This window comes from Lycorma delicatula, chromosome 1, assembly GCF_047948215.1.
Source record: "Lycorma delicatula isolate Av1 chromosome 1, ASM4794821v1, whole genome shotgun sequence".
NCBI lineage: Eukaryota > Metazoa > Arthropoda > Insecta > Hemiptera > Fulgoridae > Lycorma > Lycorma delicatula.
In genome coordinates this window covers 207,707,849-207,722,725 of record NC_134455.1, presented here as the reverse complement: position 1 = coordinate 207,722,725, position 14,877 = coordinate 207,707,849, and the positions used below count along the sequence as shown (strand labels likewise).

At 28.8% G+C, this 14,877-nt stretch overlaps 1 protein-coding gene across 1 annotated transcript in view; it reads left to right on the top strand.

Moving 5' to 3' along the window:
- The window catches only part of Smg5 (Smg5 nonsense mediated mRNA decay factor), a 126,174-nt gene extending 111,752 nt beyond the window's left edge, over positions 1 to 14,422 (top strand). The window contains exons 13-16 of the mRNA XM_075371220.1: positions 6,468 to 6,681; positions 7,098 to 7,269; positions 12,241 to 12,395; positions 12,744 to 14,422. Coding sequence (XP_075227335.1) covers positions 6,468 to 6,681; positions 7,098 to 7,269; positions 12,241 to 12,395; positions 12,744 to 12,811 — 609 coding nt within the window. The 3' untranslated portion in view covers positions 12,812 to 14,422. The remainder of the gene's footprint in view (positions 1 to 6,467; positions 6,682 to 7,097; positions 7,270 to 12,240; positions 12,396 to 12,743) is intronic.
- The last annotated feature ends 455 nt before the right edge of the window (positions 14,423 to 14,877 follow it).

The following is a 14,877-nucleotide window of genomic DNA, read 5'->3' as shown; positions in this document are numbered from 1 at the left end:
AATAGCATCTTGTTTAAAAGAGAACTGTTGAAACATTTATGTTAAAATAAAGACTTATTAAAATTTTCCTACAGCACTGATATAACTTTATAATATTTAATACTTAAATCAATTTAAAAATTAAAGATTATATGTTTGTAAAACAAACAGCTTCTTTTTTTCTTCACATAAGTAGTTTTAATTTTCATTGTTATCAGTTTTTTTTTGTAATCTGCTACTTGGGAAATTGAGTACACTTTTATAAAAAAACTAATTAAAATTAATTAAAAAATTGTCAATTAAGAAGTCTGACAATCAAATCACATTTTTTTAATGTAGGTTAAATGCTTTACATCCCCATTATTAATATACTTCTCTTAATTTATTTTTAAAATAAAGTTCTAAGAATTAAAATGCTACTCTTTCCATGACATATACACTATTGCAAAATATACAGTCCTATTAAAATATCCACCAGATAATTTAAAAATCACTTTTTATATAGGATCGTTGACAAATAAGTAATAACATTTTTTACTCATTATCTCAACCCGTTTTTGTTTTTACAGATTTTTAAAGTTGACATTTCTAAGTATCGTGACTGTATTTTTTTCCACATCAGTAATAATTTGATGATGAAGTCATTTATCTGTTTTACACAGTATAATTGCAGTTTATATGAATTTTTAATTATTTTTTTAGACCAATAACAGTCTACATAAATATCATCCTTGTGAATGTTATTATTCATGAGGGTCATATATTGTTTACAAATTGATGAATAAAATGTTAATAAACTTACATGATAGGAAAAACCTAACCTACCTACTGGTATTTTTGTGAGATTTGTGAAAGGAAATTAAATTACAATTGATATCATATGAGATTTAAGGGTGCAAACATTATCTAACTGTAATAGTAACCAAACATTGTACATTCATTGTATACAAATTAGTTTTAGGAAGCAACAGTTGATACTGTATGTGCATACATTTGTAATCTTGTGCTTGTCCTCATTAATAACACAATTCATTCATATTAAATTATACAGATATGGTTTGTGGCAATTATATTCTGAAGATAGGTAATTTCAGTAGATTTACTTTAAATTTTGGTTGTGTAATTAAGTTAGGTAACGTACAAATGTTTTATGTATTTGACTGAAACAAATTGTTTGTGATTAAAATATATAAAAATGTGTAAGATTCTTGACTTTTTTCTAAGTGACTTGTAAAAAACTAGCTTGGTCATTAAACTCATAAATGAAGGTATATCATTAAATGACAGCTCCTTTCATCTTTCTTTGTACCTTTTTTTTTTCCATTGTACAATTATCAGTTTCATAAGATCCAAAATGCAGTTACTTTTTTGTTGAAGTTATCTTTTACTCGGCAAGTATTTTGGCTAAATTGCAGTGTTATTAGATAGTTTATAATTGTAAATGTGTATGTTATAGAAATAAATTATTTAAGTATGTCTCTTAATTTTACATATTTATTATTTATACTATAAATTGGTGCCTATAATTGGTGCCATTGTTGTAAAAAAAAACTGTTACTGCGCTACTGGAACCAATAGTGCATAATGTAGCATTGGTGTGTGTATGACGTATCTTTTTGTGATTTTAGAATGAGGTAATAAATATTCAACACATGTTACAGTGAGCAAGCGTCACTTGCGATAATAATCTACTAGCCCCTCAACCCATCCCTTTCATGGGCGAGATTGGAGTGTACATTGGATATGGATGCGGGAGGGTTGAGGTCACATTTTTCAAATATTACATTACCCCTTCCTTCTCTAACTTTCCATTCCACTGCACACTCTACCACATTGTTCACTTGTTCTCTCTTTCCATCAATTGGTACTCTCCCCTACTTTCACGACATGATTTAAATGTGCACACGTTCATACATACACACAAGAATATATACTGTGTATATGCTAAATTGCATGATACATTTATTGTCTGCTCGGTCACAATTAAATGTGTCTGTCATAACAGTACATTTATCTCACATAAACTGAAATTAAATAATTTTTAACTGATTGTCTATCAGAGCTACATAAATGTTATTAAACAAGTTGTATTTTCTGTTTAAATAAAATAACTTAAAAAATAAAAAATTATGTTTGACAAAAAAAAAAAACATTGTCAGTTAAATTTCAGTATTTTTTTGCTGCAGATAAATTTGGTATTTATCTTCATTTAGGTTATTCTCTTAAATTATTAATACCTAGCTGAAATTATACTTTAGTATCATTTATAAAATATACATAAATAATTTTGTTTGAATGCTTATGAGCGCATATACATACTTAATTATTTTTAAGTGGTACAGATTGCTATATCATTAATAATTTCCAGCAGCAAGTAGGCAAATTCACTCAACTTTAGTGCTTTAGAGAAATTTGTTTATTAAATTTGGCTTGGCCATTGATATTTTATTTTTACTTCTTGCTTTCAATACTATACTTCAATATTTCAATACTTGAAATATCTTAGAGATAAACAAGTAAAGAAAGTTTACTTTCTTTACTTAAGACCCATTATTAACAATTCTTTTACTATCTGTTTTTAGGTCTGTATACTTGTCATTTATTAGTACAGTTTATGATATTAAGTGCTTGGCCAGTCATGTTTATATGAATTAAGATAAACTGAACTATTAGATGATAAGTATATTATCATCCAGTTTTGTATTTTATCTCTTCTCTACCCCACCAAGTATGCAAGTGAATAGTACTGTACAGGGAAGTAATGTAATGTAATGTGGAAGGGTGAAGGGTACTATTCATAAAGGAATAATTTGAATGCTAAGCGGCTAGTATCTTCTGCTTATCCACCCTTTATATTCACTTCCTGCTGCTGCTTTTTACACCCCAATTCACCCCAGGCAGTCAGCAGAATGGAGAGGGGAGGCCATCGTGTCATTTCCAAGAAGGAAAATTAAAATACGACTAAAATTGAGGGTAGATATTAAGGAAGGGTGCTTTGTATATACCTACTCTCCCTCTTTTTTGCCTCCTCTCATCTTTCTTCCTCAAACCTCTCTAAGCAATTAATGCAAATGGCTTGCTCAAAACCCAATTACTCTTGGTTCGAAACCACCACCTATTTATTCTCTCTCCTCATCCCCTACATCGGTTGTAGTAACAGCCTCTCATACTTGCACACTCATTATATTTACATGTTGCCCATCCTATTATTATCTGTAATCTTTATTCCTTGTTAGGTGTTGTTTTAATTGTTTGTATCAAATTTTAATATTTCTCTTAGTTATAATTCTTCTGCTTTTATTAAATACTTAAATATTGTTAAAATTAGTAGGTGTATCGGTTAAACATTTTTTATTTATTTATCCAGAACACATTGTTTATTATTCCAAATTATTTGATTTAATTTGTCCAAATATTATCCATGTATGATTTTGTTTCTAAATATTTAGATAAATCTAAATATGCTACCAAAATTCATCGAATTTAACATAAAGAAGAACTACTCATTTTAGTAAATTAGCTCAAAATATAGTGCAGTAGTTTTTATGAACATATCCCAACTTTATCACATTCAGGCTACTTAAAAATTTGAAGAGAATGAAGTTGGAAAAGTAATAATTTCACTTGCATGGAAAAGTAATCCTAGCATAAAATGGTATCTTTTATTACTAAATTTGATACGTATAACATGGGTGATGTGTGTTGTGACTTAATTTGTAATCTTTATAATATGAAAATCATTCAGATCCTGTAGAATAGCATAGGTTCAGTACAGAAATACAACTCTGTTGATAGCTGACATTAAAACCAATTAAAAGTCCAGGGATCATTTGTTTTTATTCTGTAGTTATCAGAAGTACAATAAAGTTCTTGAAAGTTTCTAGCTTTTCTTTTGTACATTACGTGTGATTTATAAATGTGCATATATTATAAAAGAAAATTCACTATGGGTTGTAAAGGAACCCTCACCAAAACAGAAATATGAACAAATGAAAATAAATGGAAGTAAAAAAACCAACCCAGAATAAAATAAAAAAGAGATAGTTACAACACTACTGTAAATAAAAACAGATTTAAAATATATAAACAATCTGACATCAATCCAGTAGGAATTGTTGTTAAGGGGTTCCAATAAAGTAAGAAAATTAATAAAATTGCATAATAAATAGGCAAATCCTGACACTGATCTAATAACTTTAAAAGAATATCTATAGTTTGAATTTCTGTCACGTTATTTTATAAAAATAAATTAAGTCAAAGAAAATTAATGAATGGTAACATTCCACTTATATAGGGATCAGAATGGAGCTTCATCAGGCAAAGTAACAGCTAGTATTATCCTGGTGGTGCTCCAAATGTAACCAGCAGTCAACTTCAAGACTACTATTATCTACTGACTATTTCCACACCAATAGTTTCTTTAAGTTAATTTGTGAGCATTGGCTAACCAAACTGCCAAATTGCATTCAGTTATTGTTTCACAAAGCTGCTTTAATCTGGTTAGATCAATCAGTTGAACGTTTGATTTTCAAAGCTAGGAACCCTGCAGAAACTATCAGGTGTATTGAAGTTGTTGAGAACAGATGTATGTTCAAAATTATCATGTGTATAGTATATTTTTTTTATTTTAGTTATTGAAAAGACTTAGATAATCACAGTCAAAATAACCATTTGCAATATGATAAGGTCTTCCACATGACACATTGCTAATCAGCTGAATATTTATAAAAATAAATTGGTTTAACTCTGTATGCATAATAGAGCTAATAAAGATACAGTTCATAACCGAACTTAAAAATGTATACTTTACTCAACTAGAGAAGCCATAAGTTTGGGATGTTTAAATAAGATTACACCAAGGATGTTGTGGATTGTCTTTTTATATGACACTTGTAAATCCATTTCCATTTTGAATGATTGAAATTATATATTTTCTGCATGCTTGATAATGTTTACTTGACCTGCTTATAAATTTAAATTATTTAACTTTTAACTAACTATCTACTTACTTGTCTGTTTTAATTGCTGGTTATCACTTTTTAATTATTTTAATTCATATCACCGGAAACCATGTTTAAGAAATATATATTTAATTTTCTTTCATACTTATTTCCCCTATTTTATAATTAGCTTTATTTATTTATTTTTATTTTATTTTAAAATAAATAATAATGTTTATAATATAGTTAATTAATCAATTTAGGATAACTTAAATAAACTTCTGTATTAGGTTAAATAACACTTATTTATATGTATATTGTGAATGTCATTTGTGTAAAAGTGTGTTTGTATGTTTCCATAGTGTACCACAAGTTTAAATGAAAATGAACAAAAATGAAGTAATAAAAACAAGTAATTGATCATTTAGTGTGAAACAGAAAGATAGAGTTAGGGAGAGTGCCAGCAGTAATTATATTTGCATTTAGTAATTAAAAAAAAAAGTTAATTATGGAGTATAAAGTGAGTGTATATAATTGAAATCTTTCAGTGTTGTGTACTATAGAGGGAAAGTGAGAGAGAGATGTGTGATAGGTATTTGGTTGATTGATGCCATAGCAGCCATGAGCGAACAAATGTAGGGAGAGGGGTAGGTTGATGGTGGTTAGATTTATTCGATGTCACATCTGTCTGTTGTGGAACGCCCCTGTCAATGTTTTTTACCATCAATCTATTCATTTGCCCGTTCATTCGTTTGTCTGTTGCTCGGTTCAGTTCGTTCATGGGCTGATATCTCTCGTTTTGCCTCTCGTTCAACCACTCACTCTCTTCTGTAAAAAGGAATAGGCTAGGAAATTGATTCACTGATTGCCAATCACGGCTACCCGCCTGTTCATGCATCCCACCTCTTTCTCTCACGGTATAACCCCATCAGAAGAGTGTTAACTGCACCATCCCTCAACAAACTTTATAAGACTTAATTGAAGGGCTGCTCACATACCTCCACCCTCTACTGTTGCTGCTTTTTCATCATTCTCTTCCATTTACCTCATCTTCCATTTCTCATTGCTTTCTGTAGCCAACAGCGAATGTTCTCTGTAGCTACATTTCTCATTCTGAGCAGCTTCTCATATATCCCCTCTCTCCTTCCATTTCCATTCATTTATTTATAAGTGAATTCTTATCAACTCATCAGATCCGTTCGGTTCACCCTCCTCTTTTTATGGAGTCACTTATTTTGCAGCCAATTTGTCATTGTACTAAATGTGCCAGTGCCTTGACATTTTTAAACTCTTTTATTAAAAAAATAATTTTTGTTCAATATCTGTCATTTATTGTGAATGGGTTTTCTAGTGTGAATGAGTTGAGGTTAATGAGAATAATATAATCGTCAAATCTACCTGTGCTTCAATGTAAATAAGATTGAAAATATTTATCAGGTTAATGAAAAACTTTTCATAGGTACTATGATTGATTGTTGAAATGAGAAAAAAATCTGTTCATTAATTCTTATAATTGCCAAAAAATTTATTCCATTTTTTTTTTTACAGGATGGTGTTGCATTAAAGCACGATAAATTAATGCAAGATATGGGACAGTTGTGGTTACGAGCTAAAGTTAAAGAACTTGAAACTAAAGTCAAGAAAACAGCATCACATCTTCCTCCTTATTTAGTATTGGATTGTGAAGCACTAACATTGCATTGCCCACTTGTCAAACAACTTGCTGCAGCTAGAAAATTCATCATACTTATACCTACTGTGGGTGGGTATTTCATATATTTATGTTGAAATTTTAACAAATTGTCTTTTATATGAATTTACAATATAACTGTTAGATGTTCATGGAAAGGTATCAGAATATATTAGAACAATGATCATTTTTATGCTTTTAACAGTTATTGAAGAATTATTATCAGAATTTAAAAGTGTTTGTTTTAAAATTACTTAAAAGAGAGTTGAAGAGTCTTTCTTCAACTTTATAAATAATAGTGATTAAATCCAATATAAAAATAAAAGAATTGTGCTAAAGATAGACTTCATTATTTCTCAATTAGAATACAGTAAATAATTTTTCTACAGTTTTCTGAGTTACTGTAGTGGCTTATTTTATTATCGCTAAATAAATTTTTTAAAAATGAAAAAAATTAATTTTCTTATTTTTGTGATATTTTATTTCAGTTGTGTCTGCATTAGATGAACAGAAAAGATCAAGTGGTCGTGTACGTGATACTATACGTTGGTTAGAATCTCAGTTTAGAGATGGTAATAGATTCCTACGTGCCCAGCGTGCCAATGAACATCTTCCTTTGCCGCTTATCAAGTATCCAAAGAAAAAAGATAAGGAAGCTTGGTAATTATATCTTCTAGTATTAATTTATTAGTCTATTTATATCAAATAAAAAAGTGGTTTTGTTTTACATTATTTTATCAAGAACTTGTTCGAACAATAGAACTGCACCATTCACATTTAAAGAAAATCGTAGAACAGTATAAGTTTTGTTCTATGGTACAGTTTTCTATGGTTTACCATGGTTAAGTAAATGCAACTTTCAAACTATATGTATCTTTTACCCAACAATTCTGTAAAATATATATATATATATATATATATATATAATTCTGTAATATATATATATATATATATATATATAAAACTAACATAATATATCTTAATATACAAGTTCTGTAAATAAAGTAATGAGACTAGTTTGTTTTTTTTTGGAAGCCAAAGTGGCAATACTGTGAAGTTTATTAACTTCACAGTGTTCACTATATGTAACTTCATCATATGTTTACTATTGTAAACATATGGTTATATGAACAGCTGATATATTATTGGGTATTAATATTTTTAGTCTATTATTCCCACAAGTTTTTGTTGTGCATTACAAAAATGAGTAATACTAATTATGAACAACGTTGTGCAATCAAGTTTTGTGTTAAACTCTGTGATGTGAGAATACTACTGAAACTTTTTCAAAATTGAACAGGACATATGGAGATGACGCTATATCCTGAACTCAAATTTCTAGGTGTTGTAAAGCATTTTCAGATGGCCGGGAATAAGTTGTGGACAATCCACGCTCTGAAAGATCATTAATGTCAAAAAGTGACGATGATGTTGAGCAAATCAGAGACTTGATACAGTACAATTGGCGATTAACTGTCAGAATGTTTGCAGAACAATTGAATTTGAACCATATCACAGTCCGTCAAATTTTGACAAACAGATTTAACATGAAAACATTTGTGCAAAATTGGTCCCAAAAAACCTCACTGTTGAAGAGAAAAAATCAGGTTGGAAGTGTGCTGCGATCTTCTAGGCCATATTGAAACTGATCCTGATTTTCTAAAAAATATTATTACTGGTGATGAATCTTGGATGATTGAGTAAGACCCAGAAAAAACACCAGAGCAAGGAGTGGCACACTTCAAACTCACCATGTCCCAAAAAAGCAAAAATGACCAAATCAAAACCAATGCTAATTTGTTTCTTTATAGTAATGGCATTGTTCATAAGGGGTTTTTGCCTACAGGACAGACTGTAAATCAATATGTTTACTGAGAAATTCGTGAAAGACTGCGGAAAAGAGTTGCCCACGTGAGACCAGCCATCAAAATCAACTGGATGCTGCATCATGACAATGTACCTTGTCACACCACTCTCAATTAATGAGGTTTTGGCAAAGACAAACATTCCTGTAGTTCCTCAACCACCTTATTCACCTGACTTGAGTCCCTGTGACTTTTCCTGTAAATGATTTAAAAGAAACAGCTCAAAGGACATTTTGGAACAGTAGAAAACATTAAACAAAATGTAACTGACCATCTGAAGGATAATTCCAGTTTCTGAGTTCCAACACTGCTATTAAGAGTATGAAAATCTTTTGAAGTGTTGTGTGGCTTCCCAAGGGAACTCGAAGGTGATAAGAGCCGATGTATAATTGGATTATAAATAAAACATTTTTCTGAACCAGTCTCATTACTTCATTTACAGACCTTGTAGATATTTATATTTACCCATCAAAGTTAGGTCATTTCAGTGATTATTTTAGAAATAGTGAGCTTTGAAAGAAATTTAACTGTTATGTAATTTTATTTGGACATACAGCATATGTGTATTCATATTCACTATGTTATAATCTATTTCTATTTTACATTGATAGTTATTATAATTTTACATGTATATACCTCTAGTTTATTTCAAATAATTTTTTTACAGAAGTTTCACATTAATTTAAAGTTTATGAAAATTGCTTAATAATAATTTTATGATATTTCATTATTTTACAACCAACATATTGGTTTGTACAAAAAGAAAAATAAATCCACTTCTATCATGTATTTTAGGCCCTATATGAATTATTATAATAACATTATGGATGTTATAATAATCCTTAACTTTTTGTTTGGTTATAGATTACCTCATTTAAACAATTCAAAGGGAGTAAAACTTAAGTTCTTCCAAAATTTTCTTAAATGTAAAATGTTTCTTGACATTTAAAAAGTTCTTAATAAAGTAAAATAATATAACACAGCCTTTAATTTGGTATGCAGTTTGTTAGAAAAGTCTGTTAGCATTTCATACTACAAAGTTTAATGTGACATATCAGTAGAAATAAATGCATAAATGCATGTGTACACTGTAAAAATCTATACTAGACAGTATGAAATTTCTTTTTGCTGTCGTAGACCCAAATTTATTTTTTTAAATAACTATGGTCACGTATTTCATTACTTCTATTTAAAATTTGCAATAAAAATTATGGTGAAACTGATTTGTTTGTTTTTTTGTTTTTTTTAACAACTTCATGTTTTTGAGATATCAGCAATCAAAATTGCCAAAATACAAAACACAACAGGGAATATTTTTTTATAGCATTTACCTTCACATCACCATCATTAAATGTACTTTTGTTTGTACTTTTACTATTCCAAAATAACTTAAATACGAATAAAAATATTCACCATTTTATTCAATAACTTACAGTTTACATGATTGTAAATACTCTTGATATGACATTAAATAAATTCCATAAATTTATTATATAGTTATGGATTAAATCTTTTCTTATCAAAACTGAAGAATAACTTTGTTAGTGATGTACTGGCGTAGTGATCAAATACAACTTTACTAGAGGTATGTAATTCATTGAACAGACTTCCCAACATATATGAATGTCAGTAGGCTAAAAGATAGTAAAATGATTTAAAGATGTCAGTAGTGTACCTGATTATTGCCGCTTGAGAGAGACATAAATCTGCCATCAGTGAGAAAAATTCATTAGATAAGGAGTCAAAAATTATCTAGCACTTTCAACATAACACATCTTCAAGGTTGTCATATTGCCTTCTGTGCATGCATGCTTAGAGTTGCTACAACTGCAGTTGTTTGTAAATTTTGATCCCAATTGTGTCATTTGCCTTTCAACACTGTTGCAGTGTAAACATATCTGCTTCCCTAGAAGTTAGCTCCAAGAACAAACTGCCAGCAGTGATGCAATTTCTCTGATCGAAGGCTGTGAAAGGAGTTGAAATTCATTGTAGAATTTTATCACAATGTGAGGTCAGTTTTTATCACATAAAAGTGTTTTTTTTGTGAATTGAGAAGTTTAAAAGTTGTTTAAATATGCGAGTGTAGCGCTTGAAGAGGGAACAGAAAGTTCGTCAAACCTCCACCGCAGAAGAGAAGATTCAGCTAGCTCAAGAGATTGTTCTGGCGAATAGTTGAGTTGCATTAATGAAGTAGCCTTTTTCTTTGAACATCAGTCATGGTTCTGCCCATTAAATCATCCATGATGAGCTTGGCTTGCATAAAGTATGTGCATGTTTGGTACTAAGACAGCTTGCTGCAGAACACAAGCTCAAATGTGTTAATATATGCCAATGCTTACTCAGACATTTTAACAAGGAAGGCAACACATATTTAATCACCAGTGATTAAATATTATATTTCTCGAAACCCCAGAGTATGGAGTTGGGAATACCTGGGATCTCTGATGAAGAAAAAATTCAGATTGAGCCATTGACTGGAAAGGTTATGCTAATTATTTTTTGGGACACAAAAGAGCCTACACTGGAAGACTAGGGCACTGCAATCAGCAGCACAAGTTATAGTTAAATGTTGGAAACAAGCTGAAGCCATTTACAACAAATGCTTTGATGTGGTCGAAGAGTATTGTTGTTGCATGATTACACCTCCTCGCATATGGCTTGCCATACCATTCAAACCATGAAAAGGTTGAATTTTGAAGTACTGAAACATTCTCCGTACAGCTCAGATCTGCTCCCTCTGACTTTCATCTGTTTGGGCCACTCAAGGATGCTCTGCGAGGTCACCGATTTTCCAAAACTTAGACATGCAGGAAGCGATGACTTTGCAACCAACTGCACTGAGCCGAGTGCATTGACAAGGTAGATGACTTCCTTGTCAGTGATGTATTTGTTGAACCCCTACCTTATAAATAAATTGTAGAACGAAAAGTGTAAATAATTTTTTACTCTCCCTCATAGATTGCAGATATTTGTTAAGATAACAGTACAGAAAGTTTTCCGTTAGCATAATATTAGTAGTTCACAAAATTCTTAAAAATAATGGTGCTAAGTTTTTAAATAAAATCTTTTAATATTTTCTTGAGTTATTACAACATAAAGTCTATTACAAGTATGTTATTAAATATAATCTAAAGGTTAAAACAATAAAATGTGTACACCTTATTTCATTTCTTGCATAATTTTGATTTCTGATATCTCAGGAAAAAGATGTAGTTACCAAATATTACTATTTTTCTTGACAGATTTTATAAAAAAATCAGGTATCATTTGAGCATCTTGATTTAAAAAATTAAATTTCATAAGATGGCAGATCCTAGAAAAAGAACAGAAATTCAATCTTTTTGTGAAATAGTATTTTTGTATTTGTGCATACCTGCATCTGTTACTATTGTGTAGTAACCCAAACTTCTTACATCTTCAATTACTTATTAAAAGAGATATTTGCTTATTGTAGATACATTCACAAATGGATTATACAAATGCAATTTTAATAATTTTAACTGTTTGATTACAAAAACGTTTTAGAATGAAATTATCACAAAAAAGATTGTTTAGACTATATATCTTGCCTACTTAAACTAATTTGCTGTCAACACTGATTTTTTTGTCTTATGACTTATTACAACCAATAATTAATATTTAATTATTCTTACAGTATTTGCTAATATTTCTATCTATTTGAATTACTTTTCATTTTTAGTTGTAAGTAATGTGTCACTTTCAGTATTCTAAACTTTGTTTATGAAATACGTGTTTTTGTTTGTAGGCTGTTTTTCCAAGTTGTTGAATGTTGTCATTTCCTCAGCAGCCAAGGTGGTGGTAAGGACTCTGGATTGGTTACATTGTTAACCGGTTCTCCCACATTGCTCACTGGTTCTAACACATCTGGCTTCAGTCCACTAGGAATAGTTAATTCTGCTGGTCAGTTTTTTTAATATCTCATTGTAATGGTTGTTAAGTAATAAGTAACTATTTTTTTTAAATATTAAATAAGATTGCAAGCAGTGTAGGTGTGTTTTTGACAGTAGTTTGTACAATATATATTATGTAGATCATCAATCTTAATGTAAAGCAGTTATTGGGAGTTCAAACAACAGTTAACTGTATTAAAATTAGTTCCTAATATTCGTTGGATTTTAAATTATATTGTTTTTATGCGAAACACAATTTCTGTAGTATTTTAAGTCATTGATTGCCACCATTGCTATTTGGTGCACAACTGCTATTGTGTTAACATTTCTGAAATTAAATTTTTAATTTACTTTTCAGGTATTAGTATTGAACACATAGAGTCATTCCACAGTAAGTGGAAAAGTTCATGTAAAAGCCATGGCTGAAATGAATATTACATAAGGCCTTCCAATGTATGGAGGTATTGGGATAAACTAAGAGGATAATTTGGAACAACATGTGGAGAAACAAGATGACAGTTAACCTCACCTTGAACCACTGATAACATTTTATAAATGAAGGTGCGGCAGACCGTTTGTATTGAAATGTATAATACTGTATAACAAAAGTAATAAGTTGCCACCATCATAATCATCATATATATGTATCTTAATCGTTATCATGTTTTACCTTTATTGGCCATTGGTATTCTTTTCATTCTTATTCTTTATGTATCTTTCATTATTATCTAATGTTATTACTTTAATAATAATCACAATTAATGGTTATGAATATTATATTTGAGTACCTTTTTTATTTAATATTATCTTAATGTTAACTGTTATTGGTTAAAGTTTATATTTAATTTTTTTCCCAGATATAATTATTTCTTTAATTTTATGTATTTTAAAATTTAGAGACGAGCATATACAGTACAATATATTCTTCTAACTCGGGTAATATTTATATGATTATGATTTTTACTTATATGAAGAAAAGAATAACGTAATTTAAAAACAATTAATAAAAGTGTATTTTCTTAAGAAGGATTGTGGCAATTATATTTTATTATGTTGTGTTTCTAATTGAAAATTTTGGTAATGCTCATATATAATTTTTTTTCTAATTAGTTTGATGATAATCTGCTGATATCTTTGTTCTTAAATTGAAACAATTATAAATTGTTGATAAATAAAACAACCCTTTTCAATAATTATTTGAAGATATTTCAAATTGTATAATTAAATTCAAATTATTTTACATTACAGAGGTATTTTATGCTATTAACAGCAAAACAAGATGGTGCCTTCAATAATGTACAATATTTGTAAAAATTTAATTTAAAATCATTATAATAAAATATATATATATATTTTATTTGCGGATTATGTGAAAGGCTTTTTTCACTTTGTTGTAAAATAAATATGGAAAAAACAGCTTATAATATAATTGAAAGTAAATTATAGTAATGAATTATTATTTATTATAAATTTTATTATTTCCTTTTTTTAGTTATTTTATTTTTTTAAATAATTGCATGGATGTGCAGATATAATTGTCTTTAGTGGAGATTAATGCTTTAATATTAAAAGTGAGATTTGTTGCAGTTTTAGTACTCATAGTTTATTGTTCTGTTATTAAATAATAAGCTTTTTTTTTTAAGGAATTAAGGATTTTTTTTAAGGAGCAGCTTTACTTGAAGCATAATTTGTGTTATTAAAAAAAAAATATATATATATATATATATATATATAAATAAAAAATATTTTTTCTTCATTCGTAAAGATATATTTATGCCTGTGTCATATCTTGATTTGGAGTACATAAAGTATTTTTATTTTTAAATTACTAGTGCATTCAGTTTTGCTTTCAAATATAGTTGCTGTCAGTTCTGTTGTAACCATTTTTTTTCTTTCCATATTTATAAATGCTGCCGTTGTGATGAATAATTTTGTTGTTTTATCATAAAATATTCTTAAATTTATATTTTATTTAGTAGTTATTTATCATACGTAGTTATATATGATGACTAAATATAACTTTTGCTGATTCCTGTACTTTTAATTTTTTCATTATTTCCTTTATTGTATCAGGATTGATATTAGTTTTTTAATCTCTTTCTTAAAAAATAGATTACAGAAATTAGGTCTGTCTGAATTATCTAAGGGAAATTAAAGAATGAAAAAATCATATAAAATGTCATAAAATTAATGTCGTATTTCTTTCTTTGCTTCAGAAATTTATCTTATATTTTTATTCCAGACTGATCTCTAACTTGTTGTTTTTAAGTTAAAATAATTTTAAATGGGGCAGGCTCACTGTTATGTATGTTGTCATATTTTTCCTCTCCATTTTTTAAATGAAATAATAATTGTTAAGTGGTATTATTTTCTGTAACTGAACGTAATAGATCTTATTGTAAACTTTTGTATTATTTGAAGGTAAAGAATAGATTATATACAGTTCCTTCGCTTAGTTATTCAATTAAAAAATATTTTTTTTAACTTGTACA